The sequence below is a fragment of the Hyla sarda genome, chromosome 8, assembly GCF_029499605.1.
Source record: "Hyla sarda isolate aHylSar1 chromosome 8, aHylSar1.hap1, whole genome shotgun sequence".
Lineage (NCBI taxonomy): Eukaryota > Metazoa > Chordata > Amphibia > Anura > Hylidae > Hyla > Hyla sarda.
In genome coordinates this window covers 45,384,618-45,405,806 of record NC_079196.1, presented here as the reverse complement: position 1 = coordinate 45,405,806, position 21,189 = coordinate 45,384,618, and the positions used below count along the sequence as shown (strand labels likewise).

Below are 21,189 nucleotides of genomic sequence, written 5' to 3'. Positions count from 1 at the left end.
CTTATTCTCATACACGCATGGGGCACTACTCGTACATCCACAGTATCTCTACAGCTTCACGCATAGCCTCTACACGGTACACAAGCTCACATTATTTAAGTAGCTGTACGTCCGTAGCATTCACACTTACCAATTTCATTGATTCCGTTTCACATCGTGGTGTTTCTACTCCCATGCTCACTATGGGTGATACTGTCACAAAGGTTACTGACACGTCTTCAGAACAATAACGTTACGAATTCATAGGTGGCCTGCTTACCCGTTATGCCTGCCACGTCTGCAGAGGGAGGCGGCACGCAGGTTATTGTTACTGACACGTTTTCAGAACAATAACATCTCGATTCATAGGTTGTTATACACCCGTTACACCTGCCACGTCTGCATGGGGCGCACCATGCAATCAATGCTACTGATACGTTTTCAGAATGGCAACATTACGACACATAGGTGGTGGTTGTACCCAGTATGCCTGCCACGTCCGCAGGGGGAGACGCCACGCAGGCTATGGTCACTGACACATCTTCAGAGCGATATCGGTACGACACATAGGTGGCCTGTTTACCCATTATGCCTGCCACGTCTGCAGGGGGAGTCGGCACACAGGTTATTGTTACTGACACGTTTTCAGAACAATAACATCTCGATTCATAGGCTGTCATACACTCGTCATACATGCCACATCTGCAGGGGGCACACCACACAATCATTGCTACTGACACGTCTTCAGAGCAACAATATCACGCTTCACGGGTTGTGGTATACCCAATATACCTGCCATGTTGCAGGGGAAGGCACAGCGCAATTGGTATCACTGACAAATACAACTACATCACGACACGTAGGCGGTTGTATACGCTTCATTCCTGCCACGCCTGCAGGAGGATACACTGCAAAGTTATTGTCACGGACATTTTCACAGGGTATTTCAGGCACACAGGTAGAGGCAAGAACGGGAACATAGTTAATATGTAAAATATTTTTGCCCTCTTATTCCTACCAGGTTCATTTTTGGCCACTAAAGGCGTGCTCTCCGTCGCGATCATGGGCACAATTCTGACCGTTAGGTTTAGTTTAATGTTTTCATACAGGTACGTGTGGATTGCTGTATGCACGAACTTGAAGCCCAGAACACAAGTGGGAAGCCTATCGGCTGAATTTGTGTGAGGGGCGGGAGCTTGCGGCCACCCCCACGCATTCAGGCGGGGAATAGAGCAATCAAGGTTAGGGGCAGGGGTATATAACGCCCCTGCTCCTACGGGAGGGGCGTACGGGACATTTTGCTGACCCTCCCAGCCCTCCCTCTTTTTCAATTATCCATTACAGGGCATGCCCACTAAACCATCGCGGTCATGGGCACAATTCTGACCGTTAGGTTTAGTGTAATGTTTTCATACAGGTACGTATGGATTGCTGTATGCATGAGCTTGAAGCCCCGAACACAAATGAATGTATACTATATACTGACCACATAAATGAATGTATACTATATACTGACCCCCATATATGAATGTATGCTATGTACCGACCCCCATATATGAATTTATACTATGTACTGACCCCCATATAGATGTATATGAATGTATGCTATATTATTTTTATTGGTGTTGCCTATACTATATACTGACACCCCATATATGAGTGTATACTATATATTGACCACATATATGAATGTATACTATATACTGACCTTCATATATTAATGTATACTATATACTGATCACATTTATGAATTTATACTATATACTGACCCCCATATATATGAATGCATACTATATACTGACCAAATATATATGAATGTTTACTATATACTGACCACATATATATGAATGTATACTATATACTGACCACATATATATGAATGTATACTATATACTGACCACACATATGAATGTATACTATATACTCGTCCCCACAAATTAATTTATACTATATACTGACCCCCATGTATGAATGTATACTATATACTGACCCCCATATATGAATGTATACTATATACTGACCCCCATATATATATATATATATATATATATATATGAATGTATGCTATATTCTTTTTATTGGGGTTGCCTATACTATATACTTACACCCCATATATGAATGTATACTATTTATTGACCACATATATGAATGTATACTATATACAGACCCCCATATATGAATGTAAACTATATAGTGATCACATTTATGAATGTATACTATATGCTGACCCCATATATGAATGTATACTATATACTGACCCCCATATATATATATATATGAATGTATACTATATACTGACTCCCATATATATGAATGTATACTATATACTGACCACATATATATGAATGTATACTATATACTGACCACACATATGAATGTATACTATATACTCGTCCCCACAAATGCATTCATACTATATACTGACCACCATATATGAATGTATACTATATACTGACCCCATATATATGAATGTATACTATATACTGACCCCCATGTATGAATGTATACTATATACTGACCACATATATGAATGTATACTATATACTGACCCCAATATATATGAATGTATACTATATACTGACCCCCATATATATATATATATATATATGAATGTATACTATATACTAAACCCCATATATATGAATGTATACTATTTACTGACCCCCATATATATGAATGTATACTATATACTGACCCCCATATATATATATATGAATGAAATTGCTGAAATTCACTATCATTTGCATAAGCGTTTTCTCTGGGTTGGATGCGCATCCCACGTGGGATCTTCTGTTCCTTATAATACTCGCTTAATGTAATAGAATGTAAATTTAATGCAAGCAGTCTTTTCGTTTTGTTTTCAAATTGTCTCTGTATTTCAAGTCTAGATGGTGCATGCAAAAAAGATGCATCACCATCTATACTGTTAAGGATATGGTCAGCATCTGTTCCTGTATAGGTATATGTGTCAGGTCTAGTTACTAGTCCAGAAGGTATGGTGTGAGTTTCCATGACTGAATCTTTCAATCACGGAAGGGTGCAGGCTTCCAGGAAAACCAAATAGCCAAAATAGATGTAGAGCAGCACAACCCAAAAAAGGAAAAACGGTGGTGGTTGCCAGCAACTCGTTGTCCCAGGTAACGGGTCAAAGGATACGCAGCAAAGAAAAAATTGCAGCACTCCAGATTCCAATGCAAAAAGTGTAGGATTTATTAGCCTGGCAGCATAGCGACGTTTCGGCTGCCCACTTGCAGCCTTTCTCAAGCTTAACATAAGTGGTACTGACAAAGTCATCTATCTATGTATCGCCTCACTTTGACCATGTGTTGAAGTGGTGGCGGCACATAGATGATGTTTTCTTTATCTGGAGAGGCAGTGAATCAGAATTACATGTTTTTCACAATTTCCTTAATTCCATCAATCCATCTATTCAATTTACCTTGGATTATTCACATGAATCAGTACATTTCTTGGATACCATGGTTTCCATTATTGACAACAATATCCATACTGATCTATACATTAAGAGTACAGATTGCAATTCTATCCTTCAATACAACAGTCACCATCCTAGACACATTGTTCGCTCCCTGCCGACTAGTCAGATGATGCGGGCCCGCCGTATAGTCAGCAGGGAGCCCAATGTGTTGCCAGTTTTGGATACAATGGCCAATAATTTTAGAAGTAGGGGATACCCTGCCCACCTTGTAGAGCAGAGCAAAACAGCTGTTCTCAATATGGATAGGGAAAGCCTATTACACTCAACAATACCATCGAAAACAATGACACGTATAACTTTTGTATCTACTTACAACTGTAGCTCTAATAAATTGTCTGAGTACATTAGGAAACATTGGCACATCATTAAAAATAGTTATCCTGAGATAGAGGATTTTCAAACAAAACCCTTAATGTCTTTTCGGAGACCTCCATCTTTGCACAACAAATTGGTTAGAGCCGACATCTCATCTAACACATCCAATAAACAATCTTTTCTTACTGTACAGTCCAAGGGATCATATCCGTGCAGAAATTGCATAAATTGCTCCTACATGATTAAGGGTCCATTATTTAAACATCCAGGGACAGGACGTGAATATGATATTACATTTTATTTAACCTGCACTATGGATTATGTTATTTATGTACTCAGTTGCCCTTGCAACTTGATTTACGTTGGGGAGACTACGATGATGTTTAAAAATCGCATCAACCAACACCGTTATTCAATTAGAAAAAAACGTTCAGATTTGCCGGTCTCAAAACATTTTTTGGAGGCCGGCCACACTGAACGAGACCTAAAATTCACCCTGTTGGATCACATTCCCCCCCCCCCTAAAATATGGGGGAGATCGCACTAGTATGCTAAAAAAAACGTGAACTTCGTTGGATACATACTTTAAACTCGCTCCGCCCACAAGGACTTAATATAGAGTTTACTGTCACCCCTGGCATTTTGAATGTATCTGGTTAAGTTTAGTTCAACATCTGTTACCTGTATTAAAGAAAAATCTTGTGGTACTAATTTTTACATCCTGCAAGCTGATTTTAATTATGTTTTTATCTTTCACTTTTTAGATTCTCAAATTTGAGGAAGGCAGCATACAATTGCCGGGATTCAAAGACAGACATCACTCTATTGTACGGTCTCTCTAATTTACATATATGTATACTCTTTATCCTTATATGCGGTTACTGGTTGGCGGATGCGGTTTCCTGGTTCCCCCTGGGATTCCGCTCCATCCAGAGGTGGGACTGTCTGTGTGCGATTGCACATAGTATAGACCCAGGCGCCGTCCGTGTTCGCCCCACAGTGCCGCAATATATGGGTAAAACACAAGCCATTTATACATCTTGCCAGCAAGCAAGATGGCGTTATGCGCCAGCAGACGAGATGTGCGCAAGCGCACAGACACTTAGAGAGCCGGCTCTATGGTGACCGTGATGCCGGCTGACGATTGGCTCAAGGTTCTAGTGTGTCATAGTCGCGCAGGCGCACTGACACACAGCACGGCGTGCACGCCGTAGAGTACACAGCGGCATCACACGCCATTACAGTATGCTGTCTCACCCAGGAAACTAATGTATGTATGTTCCGCCTACCTCATTATTCTCAATACATGCAATTATGTATTTTTATATATTATACTGCACTTTAGAACCAGAGCATCTCACTATGAATGCACTTTTTGTACACTAACTGCTCCGGTATAGAAATTGTATATGTTTACTTCACTGATACACTTTGCAATGCAATGAATTTTTACTAATTGTGTATATAAATTTTATGTAATTAATTATCTCACTTATGTACAACTCATGTATAAATACTTTGTCAGTACCACTTATGTTAAGCTTGAGAAAGGCTGCAAGTGGGCAGCCGAAACGTCGCTATGCCGCCAGACTAATAAATCCTACACTTTTTGCATTGGAATCTGGAGTGCTGCAATTTTTTATTTGCTATAAAATATATATATATATATATATATATATATATATATATATATATATATTTGGTATTGCTGCATGCGGAATTGTCTTAACTATTAAAATAAAATGGTCATAATCCTGCACAGTGAACAACGTAATCGTAAAAATATACTAAACACTAGAATTGCTGGCCACTTCATATATCCTAAAACTGAATAGAAAGTGACCAAAAAGTCCTATCTAACATAAATAGTACCTAAAAAAAACTACAAAACCACACATGATGAATTAATGGTATTCTTTTTAACCCCTTCATGACCCAGCCCATTTTCACCTTCATGACCTGGGCATTTTTTGAAAATCTGACCACTGTCACTTTAAACATTAATAACTTTGGAATGCTTTTACTTATCATTCTGATTCCGAGATTGTTTTTTCGTGACATATTCTACTTTATGTTATGGGTAAAATTTCACTGATATTTGTATCCTTTCTTGGTAAAAAATCTAAAAATGTCATGAAAATTTTGAAAATTTAGCATTTTTCTAACTTTGAAAGTCTCTGCTTGAAAGGAAAATGGATATTCCAAATAAATTACATATTGATTCACATATACAATATGTCTACTTTGTGTTTGCATTAAAAAATTGACAAGTTTTTACTTTTGGAAGAAACCAGAGGGCTTCAAAGTTCCGCAGCAATTTTCCAATTTTTCTCAAGATTTTCAAAATCGTAATTTTTCAGGGCCCAGTTCAGGTTGGAAGTGGATTTTAAGGATCTTCATATTAGAAATATCCCATAAATGACCCCATTATAAAAACTGCACCCCCCAAAGTATTCAAAATGACATTCAGTAAGTGTTTTAACCCTTTAGGTGTTTCACAGGAATAGCAGCAAAGTGAAGGAGAAAATTCTAAATCTTCATTTTTTACACTCGCATTTTCTTGTAGACCCAATTTTTGAATTTTTACAAGGGGTAAAAGGAGAGAAATCAACCTAAAATTGGTAACCCAATTTCTCTTGAGTAAGGAAATACCTCATATGCGTATGTAAAGTGTTCGGCGGGCGCAGTAGAGGGCTCAGAAGGGAAGGAGCGACAATGGGATTTTGGAGAGTGAGTTTTTCTGAAAGGGTTTTTGGGGGGCATATCCCATTTAGGAAGCCCCTATGGTGCCAGAACAGTGGACCCCCCCACATGTGACCCCATTTTGGAAACTATACCCCTCATGGAATTTAATAAGGGGTGCAGTGAGCATTTACACCCCACTGGCGTTTGACAGATATTTGAAACAGTCGACTGTGCAAATCAAAAATTTTATTTTTCATTTTCACAGACCACTGTTCCAAAAATCTGTCATACACCAGTGGGGTGTAAATGCTCACTGCACTCCTTATTACATTCCGTGAGGGGTGTAGTTTCCAAAATGGGGTCACATGTGGATATTTATTGTTTTGCGTTTATCAGAACTGCTGTAACAATCAGCCACCCCTGTGCAAATCGCCTCAAATGTACATGGTGCACTCTCCCTTCTGAGCCTTGTTGTGCGCCCCCAGAGCACTTTGCGGCCACATATGGGGTATCTCCGTACTCAGGAGAAATTGCGTTACAAATTTAGAGGGTCTTTTTTCCCTTTTACCTCTTGTGAAAATGAAAAGTATAGGGCAACACCAGCATGTCAGTGTAAAAAATTTATTTTTTTACACTAACATGCTTGTGTAGACCCCAACTTCACCTTTTCATAAGGGGTTAAAGAAGAAAAAGCCCCCCAAAATTTGTAAGGTAATTTCTCCCGAGTACGGCGATACCCCATATGTGTCCCAAAACTGTTGCCCTGAAATACGACAGGGCTCCAAAGTGAGAGAGCGCCATGCGCATTTGAGGCCTGAATTAGGGATTTGCATAGGGGTGGACATAGGGGTATTCTACGCCAGTGATTCCCAAACAGGGTGCCTCCAGCTGTTGCAAAACTCCCAGCATGCCTGGACAGTCAATGGCTGTCCGGCAATACTGGGAGTTATTATTTTGCAACAGCTGAAGGCTCCGTTTTGGAAACAGTAGGGTACCAGACGTTTTTCATTTTTTGGGGGGAGGGGGGCTGTGTAGGGGTATGTGTATATGTAGTGTTTTTTACTTTTTATTTTAGGTTAGTGTCAGTGTAGTGTAGTGTTTTTAGGGTACAGTCACATGGGCAGAGGTTCACAGCAAGTTTGCCGCTGGAAGTTTGAGCTGCAGCGCAAAATTTGCGCCATCTCAAACTTGCAGCACTCACTGTAAACCTCCGCCCATGTGAGTGTACCTTGTACATTCACATTGGGGGGAGGGGGCAAACATCCAGCTGTTGCAAACTCCGAGCATGCCCTTTGGCTGTCCGTGCATGCTGGGAGTTGTAGTTTTGCAACAGCTGGAGGAACACTGGTTTGGAAACACTAAGTTAAGTAATAAACTTTCAAGTGTTTTGCAACCAAACTTAATGTTTCCAAACCAGTGTGCCTCCAGCTGTTGCAAAACTACAACTCCCAGCATGCATGGTCTGTCAGTGCATGCTGGGAGTTATAGTTTTGCAACAATTGCAACAGCTGGAGGCACTGAGGTAGGAAACGGACAATGTTTCCCAATTAGTGTGCCTCCAGTTGTTGCAAAACTACAACTCCCAGCATGCCCAGACTGCCAAGGCATGCTAGAAGTTGTAGTTCGGCAATATCTGAAGGATCAGATGTTGCCGAACTACAACTTCCAGCATGCTTGGGCAGTCTGGGCATGCTGGGAGTTGTAGTTTTGCAACATCTGGAGGTCCACAGTTTGGAGACCACTGTATAATGGTCTCCAATCTGTGCTCTTCCAGATGTTAGAGAACTACAACTCCCAGCATGCCTGGACAGACTGAGCATGCTGAGATTTGTAGTTTTGCAACATCTGGAAGAGCACAGATTGGAGACCATTATACAGTGGTCTCCAAACTGTGGACCTCCAGATGTTGCAAAACTACAACTCCCAGCATGCCCAGAAAGCCAAAGGCTGTCTGGGCATGCTGGGAGTTGCAGTTTTGAAACTCTCAGAGGCAGCAGTGAGATCGCTTTACGGCGATCTCACTGCTGCCAATGAAGATGCCGCACTGCTGCTGGAAACTCACCTCCATGACGCAGCGCAGCCGGGACCGCACGGAGGACGCCGGGACCACTCGGGACACCGCTCCAACGGGTAAGTGACCCCGGGGGACGGGTCAGGGACACTTAGCAGAGCGGTGTGTGTCCCGATCCCCGTGATCGGAACTCACACACCGCGCTGCTAAGTATTCTAATAGCGAAACGCTGCTATCAGCTTGTCAGATTTGACCAGCTGATAGCAGCGATCGGTGGGGGGGGGAACGAAGCGCCCCGTGGTCGCACGGTAAGATGGCTGGCTATCAGTGATAGCCACCATCTTTCAGGGCGCTGCGGGATGCCGCGAGTACCGGCAGTAATGTCCATGACGTACCTGTATGTCATGGGTCGGGAACACCTTGCCACCCATGACGTACAGGTATGTCATAGGTCGGGAAGGGGTTAATTGCAATGTACATTTAATGGTAAAATAAAAGATGTCTGTAATGGGTGTGTCTGCCTGTGTTCTGTTTAAAGGGGTATTCCGGGCTTAACTAACTTTTAACTATCCTGCCCATTATGAAGAATTATGCTAGTTCTACATTCACTTGCTGTATCGCTCTGCCGGGGATCGTCTTCTTTTTCTTCATCATATGGTCCCCCCAGGTCTAGTGTTTCCGTTTAGGTATGGATGACATTTTGACTCACAATCCTTTGCGGCTCGAGGCTGCAGCTGGTATCATGGGGCTTGGCTTTTTCTTGTATTCCTCACAAGCCAGCCCCCTGATGATGTTTGCGGTCCATCTGTATGTCCTGATGTGCCGGCGTCCTGTGATCTTGGCAATCTGCAGAATGGGGGAATGCAGGGAACGCTGGCAAGTCAGGAAGTACAGATGGACCACAAACGTCATCAGGGGGCTGGCTTGTGAGGAAATACAGTGATCCCTCGACTTATGATGGCCCCGACATATGATCATTTCAACATATGATGGCCTCTCAGAGCCCATCGTATGTTGAAGGCAGCCTCGACATATGATGCTGCTGTGTGTCGGGGCCATCGTACAAACAGCTATCTGACAGCGCTGACAACTTCAGCAACTGACAGATAGTTGTATAATGTGCCCCGTGTGCCCCGTTCTGCCTCCTGTTACTCACATGCTGTCCTGCTAACTCACGCAGGCTTCCACTGTGAGCTCTGTCTAAGCCCCCCCCCCCCCCCCCCAGTGCAGCCATAGCCAATAGCCTGCAGCATCTTGCTGCAGGCATCCAATGAGCTGCTCCCTTTCCTTTCCTATAGAGCTGTAGTCGGCAGGATCGTAATGGAGGACATTCTGTCTCCCCTGAAGGTATTTAAATAACTGTACAGTACTGTATGCGATGTCACACATCACATACAATACATATACACACTATACACCCCATACATCAATGTTTCCCTATCAGTGTGCCTCCAGCTATTGCAAAACTATAACTCCCAGCATGCCCAGACAGTCACTGGCTGTACATACATGCTGGGAGTTGTAGTTGTGCAACAGCTGGAGGCACCCTGGTTTATTAAACACTCCCCATACACTCCACATACAATGGTCATTCCAGAACCAATTAGCAGTTTCCCATAGAGATATGTATTCAACATACAATGGTTCCAAGGCCCCAGAACCAATTACCATTTTTACATAGACATATGTACTCGACATATGATGGTTTCAACATATGATGGTTCTCCTGGAACCAATTAATATCATATGTTGAGGGACCACTGTACAAGAAATAGCCAAGCCCCATGATACCAGCTGCAGCCTCGAGCCACAAAGGATTGTGAAATGAATATCATCCATACCTAAACAGAAACACTAGACCTGGGGGGACCATATAAAGAAGAAAAAGAAGACGATCCACGGCAGAGCGGTATAGCAAGTAAATGTAGAACTAGCATAATTCTTCACAATGGGCAGGATAGTTAAAAGTTAGTTAAGCCCACTATAATACCCCATTAAACTCTCTCCAGGGGCAGAATTGCTCGCTGCCGTGGCAATGACTGGACCAATCAGGAGTCGTAGACATGGCCAATGGTATTCTGCCTTAGCGTCCACATTCTGTTTGGCTGGGCTAGTTTACCATTCCATATCTTTGTGTTTGTTAACCTCTTGATTTCCTTACCTGTTCCTCTGACTTGTACTGTGTTTGTTTTGTCACTCCGGTATTTTAATTCAGCAGCTGGACCATCTCCAAGTTGTAGAATCATCGCCTAGGGCGATGACAGGAGTAGGCAGGGAAAGGGGTACTAGGTGAGCTTAGGGCGCACTATTCCCTGCCTATGCAATGTTACAGTGTCACTGCAAAGTAAAATTGGGTGTGAAATGATACACTATTTTACTTAACCCCTTAAGGACTCAGCCCATTTTGGTCTTAAGGACTCAGACAATTTAATTTTTACGTTTTCATTTTTTCCTCCTCGCATTCTAAAAATCATAACTCTTTTATATTTTCATCCACAGACTAGTATGAGGGCTTGTTTTTTGCATGACCAGTTGTCCTTTGTAATGACATAACTCATTATATCATAAAATGTATGGCGCAACCAAAAAACACTATTTTTGTTGGGAAATTAAAAAGAAAAACGCTATTTTGCTAATTTTGGAAGGTTTCGTTTTCACGCCGTACAATTTACGGTAAAAATGATGTGTGTTCTTTATTCTGAGGGTCAATACGATTAAAATGATACCCATTATTACATACTTTTCTATTATTGTTGCGCTTAAAAAAAATCACAAACTTTTTAACCAAATTAGTACGTTTATAATCCCTTTATTTTGATGACCTCTAACTTTTTTAATTTTCCGTATAAGCGGCAGTATGAGGGCTCATTTTTTGCGCCATGATATTTACTTTTTTTTGATATGACATTTGCATATAAAAAACTTTTAATACATTTTTTATAATTTTTTAAAATAAAATGTATAAAAAAAGTAGCAATTTTTTTTTTTCTTTTTACGTTCACGCCATTCGCCGTACAGGATCATTAACATTTTATTTTAATAGTTCGGACATTTACGCACGCGGCGATACCAAATATGTCTATTAAATTTATTTTTTACGCTTTTTGGGCGTAAAATAGGAAAAAATTGACGTTTTACTTTTTATTGGGGGAGGGGATTTTTCACTTTTTTTTTACTTTTATTTTTACATTTTTTTACATTTTTTTTTACACTTGAATAGTCCCCATAGGGGACTATTCATAGCAATACCATGATTGCTAATACTGATCTGTTCTATGTATAGGACATAGAACAGATCAGTGTTATCGGTCATCTTCTGTTCTGGTCTGCTCGATCTCAGACCAGAGCAGGAGACGCCGGGAGCCGGAAGGAGGAAGGTGAGGGGACCTCCGTGCGGCGTTCTGAATGATCGGATCCCCGCAGCAGCGCTGCGGGCGATCCGATCATTCATTTAAATCGCGCACTGCCGCAGATGCCGGGATCTGTATTGATCCCGGCACCTGAGGGGTTAATGGCGGACGGCCGCGAGATCGCGGGCGTCAGCCATTTCCCGGCGGGTGCCTGGCTGCGATCAGCAGCCGGGATCAGCTGCGCATGACACGGGCATCGCTCCGATGCCCGCGGTTATGCACAGGACGTAAATGTACGTCCTGGTGGGTTAAGTACCACCGCACCAGGACGAACATTTATGTCCTGCGTCCTTAAGATTACTTCTCATTTCATGTAAAGTTTCTGAATGAGTTGTAATGTGTGTGTATACAAGGAGCAGTGTTATTTCTGGCCATTATATAACTTACACAGCATGTGCTCTCTGGGCTTCTCATGTAATTGTCAGTTATCTCTGATCTAGTGAGTGGAGACTTGCTCCTATGATGTATTTTATACACTGCACATGCACAGATGATGGGATCCTGCTCTCTTATGTACTCAGAAGCATGGAGGACATTATGCAGCAGTTCTGAGCAGTGTAAGCTGTAAATCAAGCACTGATAAGAGAAGACATATTTACTTTAAGATTATGTTATCTCCCTGCAGTCACTGTACACTATTACTCCCTTCTTTCACATCCTCTCTCTATAATCTTCTATGGACAGTATGTAACTGATCCCTCATTGAGTTTCCTTTTCATCTTGAGCTATTTTTTTGAGTATATCATAAATTAAGGAGGCAGGACATGACAGAAGCAGAGGAGAAAGGTACATTTTTATCGTATACATTACAACAACATCAGATACATATATATATATATATATATATATATATATATATATATATATGTATAACCCTGCTCTGTACTGACGAGGGGCAAGTACCCCAAAACAGCTGTCTGCAGATGGGTTCTCTTTCCTTCTGGGGAGAGTTTTGGCTTGGCATAAAATACCAATCAGTTCTGAGACTTCTTAACTGGAGTCGGAGCTGGTTGCAGGACACACTACCTGTATAGGGGGTGTGGTGAGCTCATTTGAATATATATATATATATATATATATATATATATATCCATTTTCTGCTGTTTGTAAAGAACTGATTATAGTAGTTGTTAAGCCTATTCATTTATTGTGCCAGCCTGGGAAGCTTTTCATCAGGTTCACATTGCACAAAGAACAATAAAAAGTATTACTGAACTCATTCTCAGTGCACCACTGACCTATTGTAGAGGTATGAAAAGGCAGCGGTATGGTAGGAAGTGTTCCTATTTACTGTACAGTAAGGCTGGGTTCGCTCAGTGTTAATGCAGTGTGTCCTAGGAATTGAAAGAAAAAAGACAAAAAACAAGTAGGACAAATAACTTGTATAACTCTCTGGGTGAGTCCAGGAAAACTAGATGCTGATTGCAGATTGCAAAGGGGTAGACCAGGAACCGTCCTACTGCCCATCAGTGCTTCAAACTGGTATCAGCGGCGGGAACTCATTAAAGATAATCACAAAGGAGAAGAAGAATTGGTGACTAAATAGGGCGCTGGTTTTGCTTGATTCCCATAAGGCTCACAGGACTAATGTATATTTTTTCTAAAGCATCAATAGATTTATTGACACCAGCAAAAACAAAATAATGAAATAGATGAAATGGCAATGATCACCCGAAGCTCAGCAAAGAATGAATGGATGTCAGACTGAGACTGTTTACTATCAGATAGATAGATAAAAAAAACAAAAAATCAGTAGCACTCCGTTCCTTTAGATGAATCAGTGTGTGCTGATTTTTTTGTTTTTTGTATACTGGAGGACCTCTAACCCAGGCTCCAACAGCCCGCACCTGGACAACTATAGTGGTTGTGCTACTCTCCTGCGAAGTGTAGATCAGCGGTTCTCTACCTTTTTTCGCCACTGTACTCCAAAGGATGAAAGCATGTCCATGGGTACCCCTTGTGCGTAAATTTGCGCAGAACTTACACGCGAGGGGTACCCATGGACAAAATAAGTCATAAAATTACTTATTTTCATAATGGCGTGTGCTTACCTTTTTACTGATGCAATAATTAATCCCCCTGTGCCATTATCCCCCCTCCATCTGTTCCCCTTTTTCCATTATCCCCCCTACTCCATCTTAATACCCTTATTCCATTATTATCTAATATAGTCTAAGCCAACAATAGTAACCACTGCAAAAAGCGCACACCAATTATGAAAAAATTTGTATACTTTATTGAATTTATTTTTTATTTATTATTATTATTATTTTTTAATTATTCATTATTATTTTATTTTATTTTCTCCCTATTTATTTAATTTTCAGTTGTCTTATAGGTATTTGTTTTTGCTTTATTGGTATGTTGATAAATGTCCCCTTTTTGAAATTTCTATTTTTCTTAACCTGTATATATTATAAATATTTCTTACATTTCTGTTGATATTTACTTGAATTGTCCCTTTGTGTGGTCCTGTGTATGGGAGGTGTGATGGGATGTTCAGCAGTGTGACGCCCGCACTCGGAGTTATTGAGTACCGTGTTTATTTATGCTCGTCGCTATGGATATGTGATCACATGACTACCCACGTGTCCTAATAGAGACACGTGAGTCGTCGCATCACACGCTGCGCTAAATGCGCAGCACAGTGATGTATTGTATTGAGGCAAAGGATGGGCGGATGTGATGTAATACTTCTTGCGGTCATGTGACCCGTGTGGTCACGTGAGTAGTTATGGTGCCACTGGTCATACTGGAAGCTGACATAGAGGACGGAAGTCCACGCCAGCTATCCGGATCGGCAGACGGGAGACTGATGCACACCTGAATGGTATGTAATTATTAACAAGTATATATAAAAAGAGGCATATGGCAGTCATCCACAATACCCCTGAGGAAGTCACAGTGTGACGGAACGCGTGGGGCTCTGGAATCCCGTCTGGTACTAGTATAGGAATTCTCTGTCTGTGGTTTGTTTATTATAAGCCCCTCTCCCTTGTTGTGTACTCTAGTTCATAGAGTTTTTTAAATGATTTTAGCCTTGCTCTTTTTCTAATGTTATGATACAATTCAATAGTATACACATTTTTTCATAATTGGTGTGCGCTTTTTTGCAGTGGTTACTATTGTTGGCTTAGACTGTGTTTTTCAATTACTGATTAGCAGCACTCATAGGATTCTTACGAATAGGTTGAGCCCTCCTCTATGCACTTTTTTTCATTATTGTCTAATATGGCAAAAGGGGATCAGAGGGAGGGGGGAATAATGGCACAAGGAGAGTAAGATGGAGGGGGGCATAATGGCACGAGAGGATAAAGATGAAGGGGGGGATAGTCATTACTCACCCCCCCCCCCCTCCATCTTAATCCCCTAGTGGGATCAGAGGGGGGCAGAGTAATGACTTAAGGGGATCAGAGGGTGGGGGAATAATGGCACAAGGGCATTAAGATGGAGAGGAGGGGAGAGGGATAGTGGCACAAGGGGATTAAGATCGAGGGGGAGGGGATAATCATCACCCCCCATTATCCCATATTAATCCCCTTTTGGCATTATCCCTCTCCCCCTCTCCCTCTCCGTTATCCCCTCCCCTGATCCCCCTGGGCTAATTCATTATATATATATATATATATATATATATATATATATATATATATATATATAGCAATGGGAAAAATGAACAGCACGCCCAAACTTGAAAAAGTTAGAAAAAATTCCCCCAAAAATCCTGATGGTGCACACAGATATTGGAGCCTTGGTTAGGGGCTCACCGTTGATACAATCAAAAAAAGAGAAATCCGCAGCACACAAAATTAAAGTGAAAAAAACTTGTGATTTATTCTATATCAAAAAGTGTTTTCACAGCAAGCGACGTTTCGACTGGGCTCCCCCAGTCTTTTTCAAGCAGTGCACATGCAGAGAGTATACACTCATCTATATAGGGGTACCAATCAACTGATACCAATGTGATACAATTATATCATTATAATGAATAAAATACAAAACTTCATATAAACATATAAAATACAAAAGTGCATACAGTGCATAGAGTATTATACAGTACATACAATAAAGTGCCAGTGAATTAAAATCAATATTAAAACAAACACTTCCATAGATACTTAATAAATTATCATATGAACACAGCTGTAAACAAACATATTTTGATTAGGGGGAGGAGAAGATTCCTAAACTCACCAGACGCAAAATGTCAGAAATGGCCACCATAGCCGGTTCTCCGGCATCATAACAATCGTACTGCGCATGCGTGTGCAGCCACTGCGTCATCCACTACACACAAATGGGTATGTGTGTCGTTCAACCAATCACAGTGCACAAGAGGACACGCAGCGCAAGTGACCGACGAGCACATGGGACCCCAGTGTGCAGAGTGTCAGGCATCAGATAGTTGCGCCTGCGCATTCGGCACAAAAGGCTCACTGACATCTTAACTCTGGGAAAATAACAGGTGAGTGGATTTATATAGAGAACCATCGTAATACATTATACCCACACATACAGACAGCATGGAATATACTTATATTGCAATAGGCGTGAAACCCAGGGCATTATGCACACTCCCAGGTCATGCTTAGAAACTCAACCTGGCACAGGAGGCCGATCCCGTCACAATGAAGCGACAGGAGCAGTCATCAGCCTTGGTGTGATATGATAACTGCCCATTAAGGGTACGTTCCCACACGGCGTATACGGTGCGTATTTTACGCAGGTAAATACGCAATGTTTATGAATTTTTCGCACTTGCGTTTTATGCAAATTTTTACGCATCTGCGTATTTTATGCAGATGCGTATTTAACGCAGCTAAGTCGCATGACCCAAATAACCTTGTACTTGCCTGTGAACAATAAAGTCTTGTTCTCCTGACCTTTCATTCCTAAAAAAAGGTGGGAAAGTACTCAGCTTTTCCCAATTAAAGCAATCAATGATTTTCCTTGTCTTTTTGAGCCAGTTGTTCTGTGCTTTGGTGAAAGTCTGTACCATGCCTGGTAGTGGACCATTACGTTTGCGCCGGCCATACTTGAGGGTGTTTGTCATGTTAATTATCATGATTATTCGCCGACTGCGCCACCCAAATCTGGTAAATGTCATATTATACCTTAATTCCCTGTGTTTTTGTCTAATTAATGTGGTTTGCTTGTGTGTGCCAGGAAGTTCCGCATTCTATTTACACCTCTTTCTTCGATATTGAACCTTTGCAGAATGGTGGTGTTTTTTTACAAACTGTCCTCTTAAGAAGTTGCATTGTTGCCCATAGCAACCTTTTATTGAATTTTTTATTCAATTATGCCGCTATATGGTGTCTCAAATATGCTTGTTCATGGAACAGTGTTTTATCATACCGAGTAGCTTAATAAAAAGTGGTACTCTGGTGTGTTAACAATGTGTTATTCCTAATTTTTGGGAATTTTTTTTTTTTTTTTTTGTCTTTTTAACTTGATATGTCTGAATGTTAATCCTTCCAGAAAATATGTTTTGTTTTTTACCTCAAATTGTGTATTGAACATTTTGAATAGTTTATTCCTGTATGACTAGAGTGCTATGTGATTCAACCTCTTTCGCTGTCAGGTAGTGTGTCGCTGTGAGGTGTATTTTTGAGCTGATTCTGCTTCTCCTGTGGCCCTTTTTGTACCTTGTCTGAAAAATGTAGATGTTTAGACCATTTATTTTTAATTTTGTTTAGGCTTAATTTTGATTTTTGTACCTTGCGTAACATCCTATGGCAATGCGTGTCTGTTCATTCTTTATTTTTCCTTGATTTGCCTTCTTTACATACTAGGAGCCCCGTAGACGACGATTCTGGGTGCATCCATTCCTTCAGGATCGCTTGTCCAAAGGTTTTCTTTTAGTGGTGTTTCAAGATTTGAGAAGGTGCATATTTTTAACCACTCATTGTATATTGTTTGTTTTCTGCTCATTAAACCATGGAGTAATTATTCTTTTTTACGTTCAAGGGATGAGGTTAAATTTCAAAATTATTGCCGACTTTCTATGTCGATGTTTGATCAACTTTTTGAATTTATCAAAGCTGATTTGACTATGACTACTACCTGTATGCGGAAGCCAATTTCACCCGAGGATCGTTTGCTCATCACCTTGCGGTAAGTCCTCTTTGTTTTTAGACAGTATATACATTGTTTAGTTAAGGTGTGTGTGGTTGGCAATCATTGCACAATTTGGCCATAACTAGGGATGCACCGATATATCGGCGGCCGATACATATCGGCCAAAAATAGCTGTTTCGGGGAAATGCCGAAACAACTAAAAATGTGCCGATAATGAGCCACCTCCCCTGCCAGCCCACAGCACAAGTTGCAAACACTGCCAGTGGCAGAGGCACTCGTGGGCGGTGCAGAGGGGGCCGGCCGCAACATCTGGGGGGGCGCGCTCTCCGGGATAGGAATACTTCTTTTTATGTGCCCGGGCCGGCTCCCGTGTATGGCTGCAGGCGGGGGCCGGCCAGAGCATATAAAACCTAATACTGTATATTAAAAACCAGGGGGCCTTCAGCTGTTGTGAAACTACAACTCCCAGCATGCTTGGACCGGCAAAGTCTGTCCGGACATGCTGGGAGTTGTAGTTTCACAACAGCTGGAGGCCCCCTGGTTTTTAGTACACAGTATTAGTTTTTATATGCTCTGGCCGGCCCCTGCCTGCAGCCACACACGGGAGCCGGCCCGGGCACATAAAAAGAAGTATTCCTAATCCTATCCCGGACATCCCTGTGTCCCGAAAAATCTTTTCGGGACATAAGGATGTCCGCCGGTCACTCACCATTCCCCGGCGTCCTCCTGCGATCCTCCTTCGGTCCTTCGCGTCTCCGCCTCTATGGTCGTACGCACGGGACGTCACTGACGTCCCGTGCGTACAACCATAGAGACGCAGGATCGTCGCAGGAGAACACACGCCGGCCGGGGCCTGGTAAGTGACCGCGTCATCTTGTTCAGTGTTCCGGTCACCGCTGCCCCGGTCCCAGCACCTACTGCTATGGTCCATAGGCCATAGCAGTAGATGGTGACCCCGGGCCGGAGGAGCGGTGACCGGAACACTGTGGGGGCAGCAGTACAGACATACAGCCTCCAGCCGTACACTATATATGGCTGGAAGCTGTATGTCTGTGGGGTGGGGGGAAGCTGCCTACTATTGTGGGGGAGCTGCCTAATATTGTTGGGGGCAGCTGCCTACAAATGGGAGGGGGAGCTGCCTAATATTGTGGGGGGAGCTGCCTAATATTGTGGGGGAAATGCTGACCTAATGTGGGGGAGCTGCCTACTATTGTGGGGGAGCTGCCTATTAATGTGGGGGAGCTGCCTATTAATGTGGGGGAACTCCCGACCTAATGTGGGGGAGCTGGCAATCTAATGTGGGGGAATCTAATGAGCGGAGCGCTGCATTTTACCAGAAGATGGGGAGAAGTCATTTTCGGTTTCGGAATCGGTTTCGGCCGAACATTTTTTTTTTATTTCGTTTTCGTTTCGGTTCTGAAATTTCCATTTCGGTGCACCTCTAGCCATAACCTCTTTTATGTAATTTAATTGTAGAATGTTGCATATATTAATTGTAAGTCTATGAGGGACCATTATTCTTTATTGATGTTTTAAAATGTGTTTGCTTACACTATGTTTACAAAGAAGAAGAAATGGTGATGATTAGTTATTTTTCTTTTTGTTTTTCAGATTTTTAGCCACAGGAGAGAGCTATGCATCCCTGCACCTTCAATTCAGGGTTGGTGTTTCGACCATCTCCAGAATTGTAAGGAGTACATGCAGCGTGATCTGGCAGAAATTGCAGCCCACTGAGATGCCGTGCCCATCCGAGGAGACTTGGTTACAGGTTGCAGCAGGCTTTCAAACTGTAGCCAATTTTCCAAACTGCATAGGGGCAGTTGATGGCAAACATATCAGGGTGCAGCAGCCACCGCACTCAGGCACTCGCTTTTATAACTATAAAAAATATTTTTCGATTGTCCTGATGGCGGTGGCTGATGCTCACTCTCGATTTGTTGCCATTGATGTTGGCAACTATGGCAGTAGTGGAGATTCTCGGGTGCTGCAAGTATCAGCAATTGGTAGGCAAATTCTTCGAGATTGTGTCATGCTCCCAGCTGCCAGACCTCTTCCGGGTTCCACAGTTGATGTTCCCTTTGTGATGGTATCGGATGAGGCTTTTCCATTATTGCCCAACCTGCTGCGCCCATATGCCCAAAGAGAACTTGATGCTCGCCGGAGGATTTTTAATTATAGGCTGGCACGGGCACGTAGAGTTGTGGAATGCGCCTTTGGAATAATGAGTAGTCAGTGGAGGGTCCTGAATACTGCAATCCGTTTGGATGTGAACACAGTTGATTTGTGGTGAAGGCTTGCTTTGTGCTTCACAACTTCAATCGCAATAACATCCACAATGGAGATGTGTTGATGCCACCATCAAGCCTTCACACACATATCAACTGGGGTTCTCAACCTAACCCCAGCGGAACGCAGATTCGGGATTTCTTTGCTGACTATTTTATTAGTCCACAAGGTGCCGTGCCCTGGCAATACTCCTGTGCCGGTGGTGAGCAAACCAGGGTGATGGAATCCAGGACCAGCTAATAGTGTTTGAAAACAGCATGCAAATTACACTTTGAAAAGTCTAAAGGCAAGATGATAATAAACTGTGTGAAGAACACTCTTGCCAAGGTGTCTAAAGTGTGAAATTCCCCCCATAGAATCGTTATTTCCGTGTCCTACCTGATGCTTTTTTTTTTTTTTTTTTTTTAACAATGCCAAAATGTGTACTTATTGTTTAATTATGTTGTTAAAATGTAAAATGTTAATTATTTGCTATATTTTACACATGCTCTAATGATATTTTTGTTAATAAATATATAGTAAAAAGTATGTTCATTTAATTTCTTTGTAACAAAATATGTATTATGTACTGTGTTGCTGGCAAAATACTTTTTCGCCAATATCTGCTTTACATTTTTTAAACTTTTTCAGTTTTACCTTCCATTAAAAATTAAATTTTTAAATTTTTAACAAACATATACGACATTATCAAACATAATTACTAAATTTCCAAAATTTTTAGTTGTTAAATAAGTTTATTTTAAAAAAAAAACAATACTCTCAATTTTAACATAGAATGAGGTCATAAAGTGCAATCATAAATATTACATACAAGTAAAGAGTGAAATACAAATTGGCATACACATCTTAACATAAATAAATGAAAGTGTCACTTTGGTCGTACCCATGTTCAAACATCGACAAAACATATAGGCTAAGATGAC

At 41.6% G+C, this 21,189-nt stretch overlaps 1 protein-coding gene across 1 annotated transcript; it reads left to right on the top strand.

Annotated features, from left to right (window-relative positions):
* Positions 1-17,912: 17,912 nt before the first annotated feature.
* LOC130285276 (uncharacterized) lies at positions 17,913-20,270 on the top strand. Its single transcript, XM_056536631.1, has 2 exons — positions 17,913-18,016; positions 19,592-20,270. The coding sequence occupies exons 1-2, from the start codon at positions 17,913-17,915 to the stop codon at positions 20,268-20,270; spliced, it is 783 nt and encodes a 260-aa protein (XP_056392606.1).
* Positions 20,271-21,189: the final 919 nt, after the last annotated feature.

What these genes read in the sequence shown, in the direction of transcription:
- LOC130285276 (XM_056536631.1), top strand. Translation starts at nt 17,913, where the DNA reads ATGTTTGATCAACTTTTTGAATTTATCAAAGCTGATTTGACTATGACT. An exon ending in CGTTTGCTCATCACCTTGCG is followed by an intron (nt 18,017 to 19,591) that starts GTAAGTCCTCTT and finishes TTTGTTTTTCAG; the next exon opens with ATTTTTAGCCACAGGAGAGA.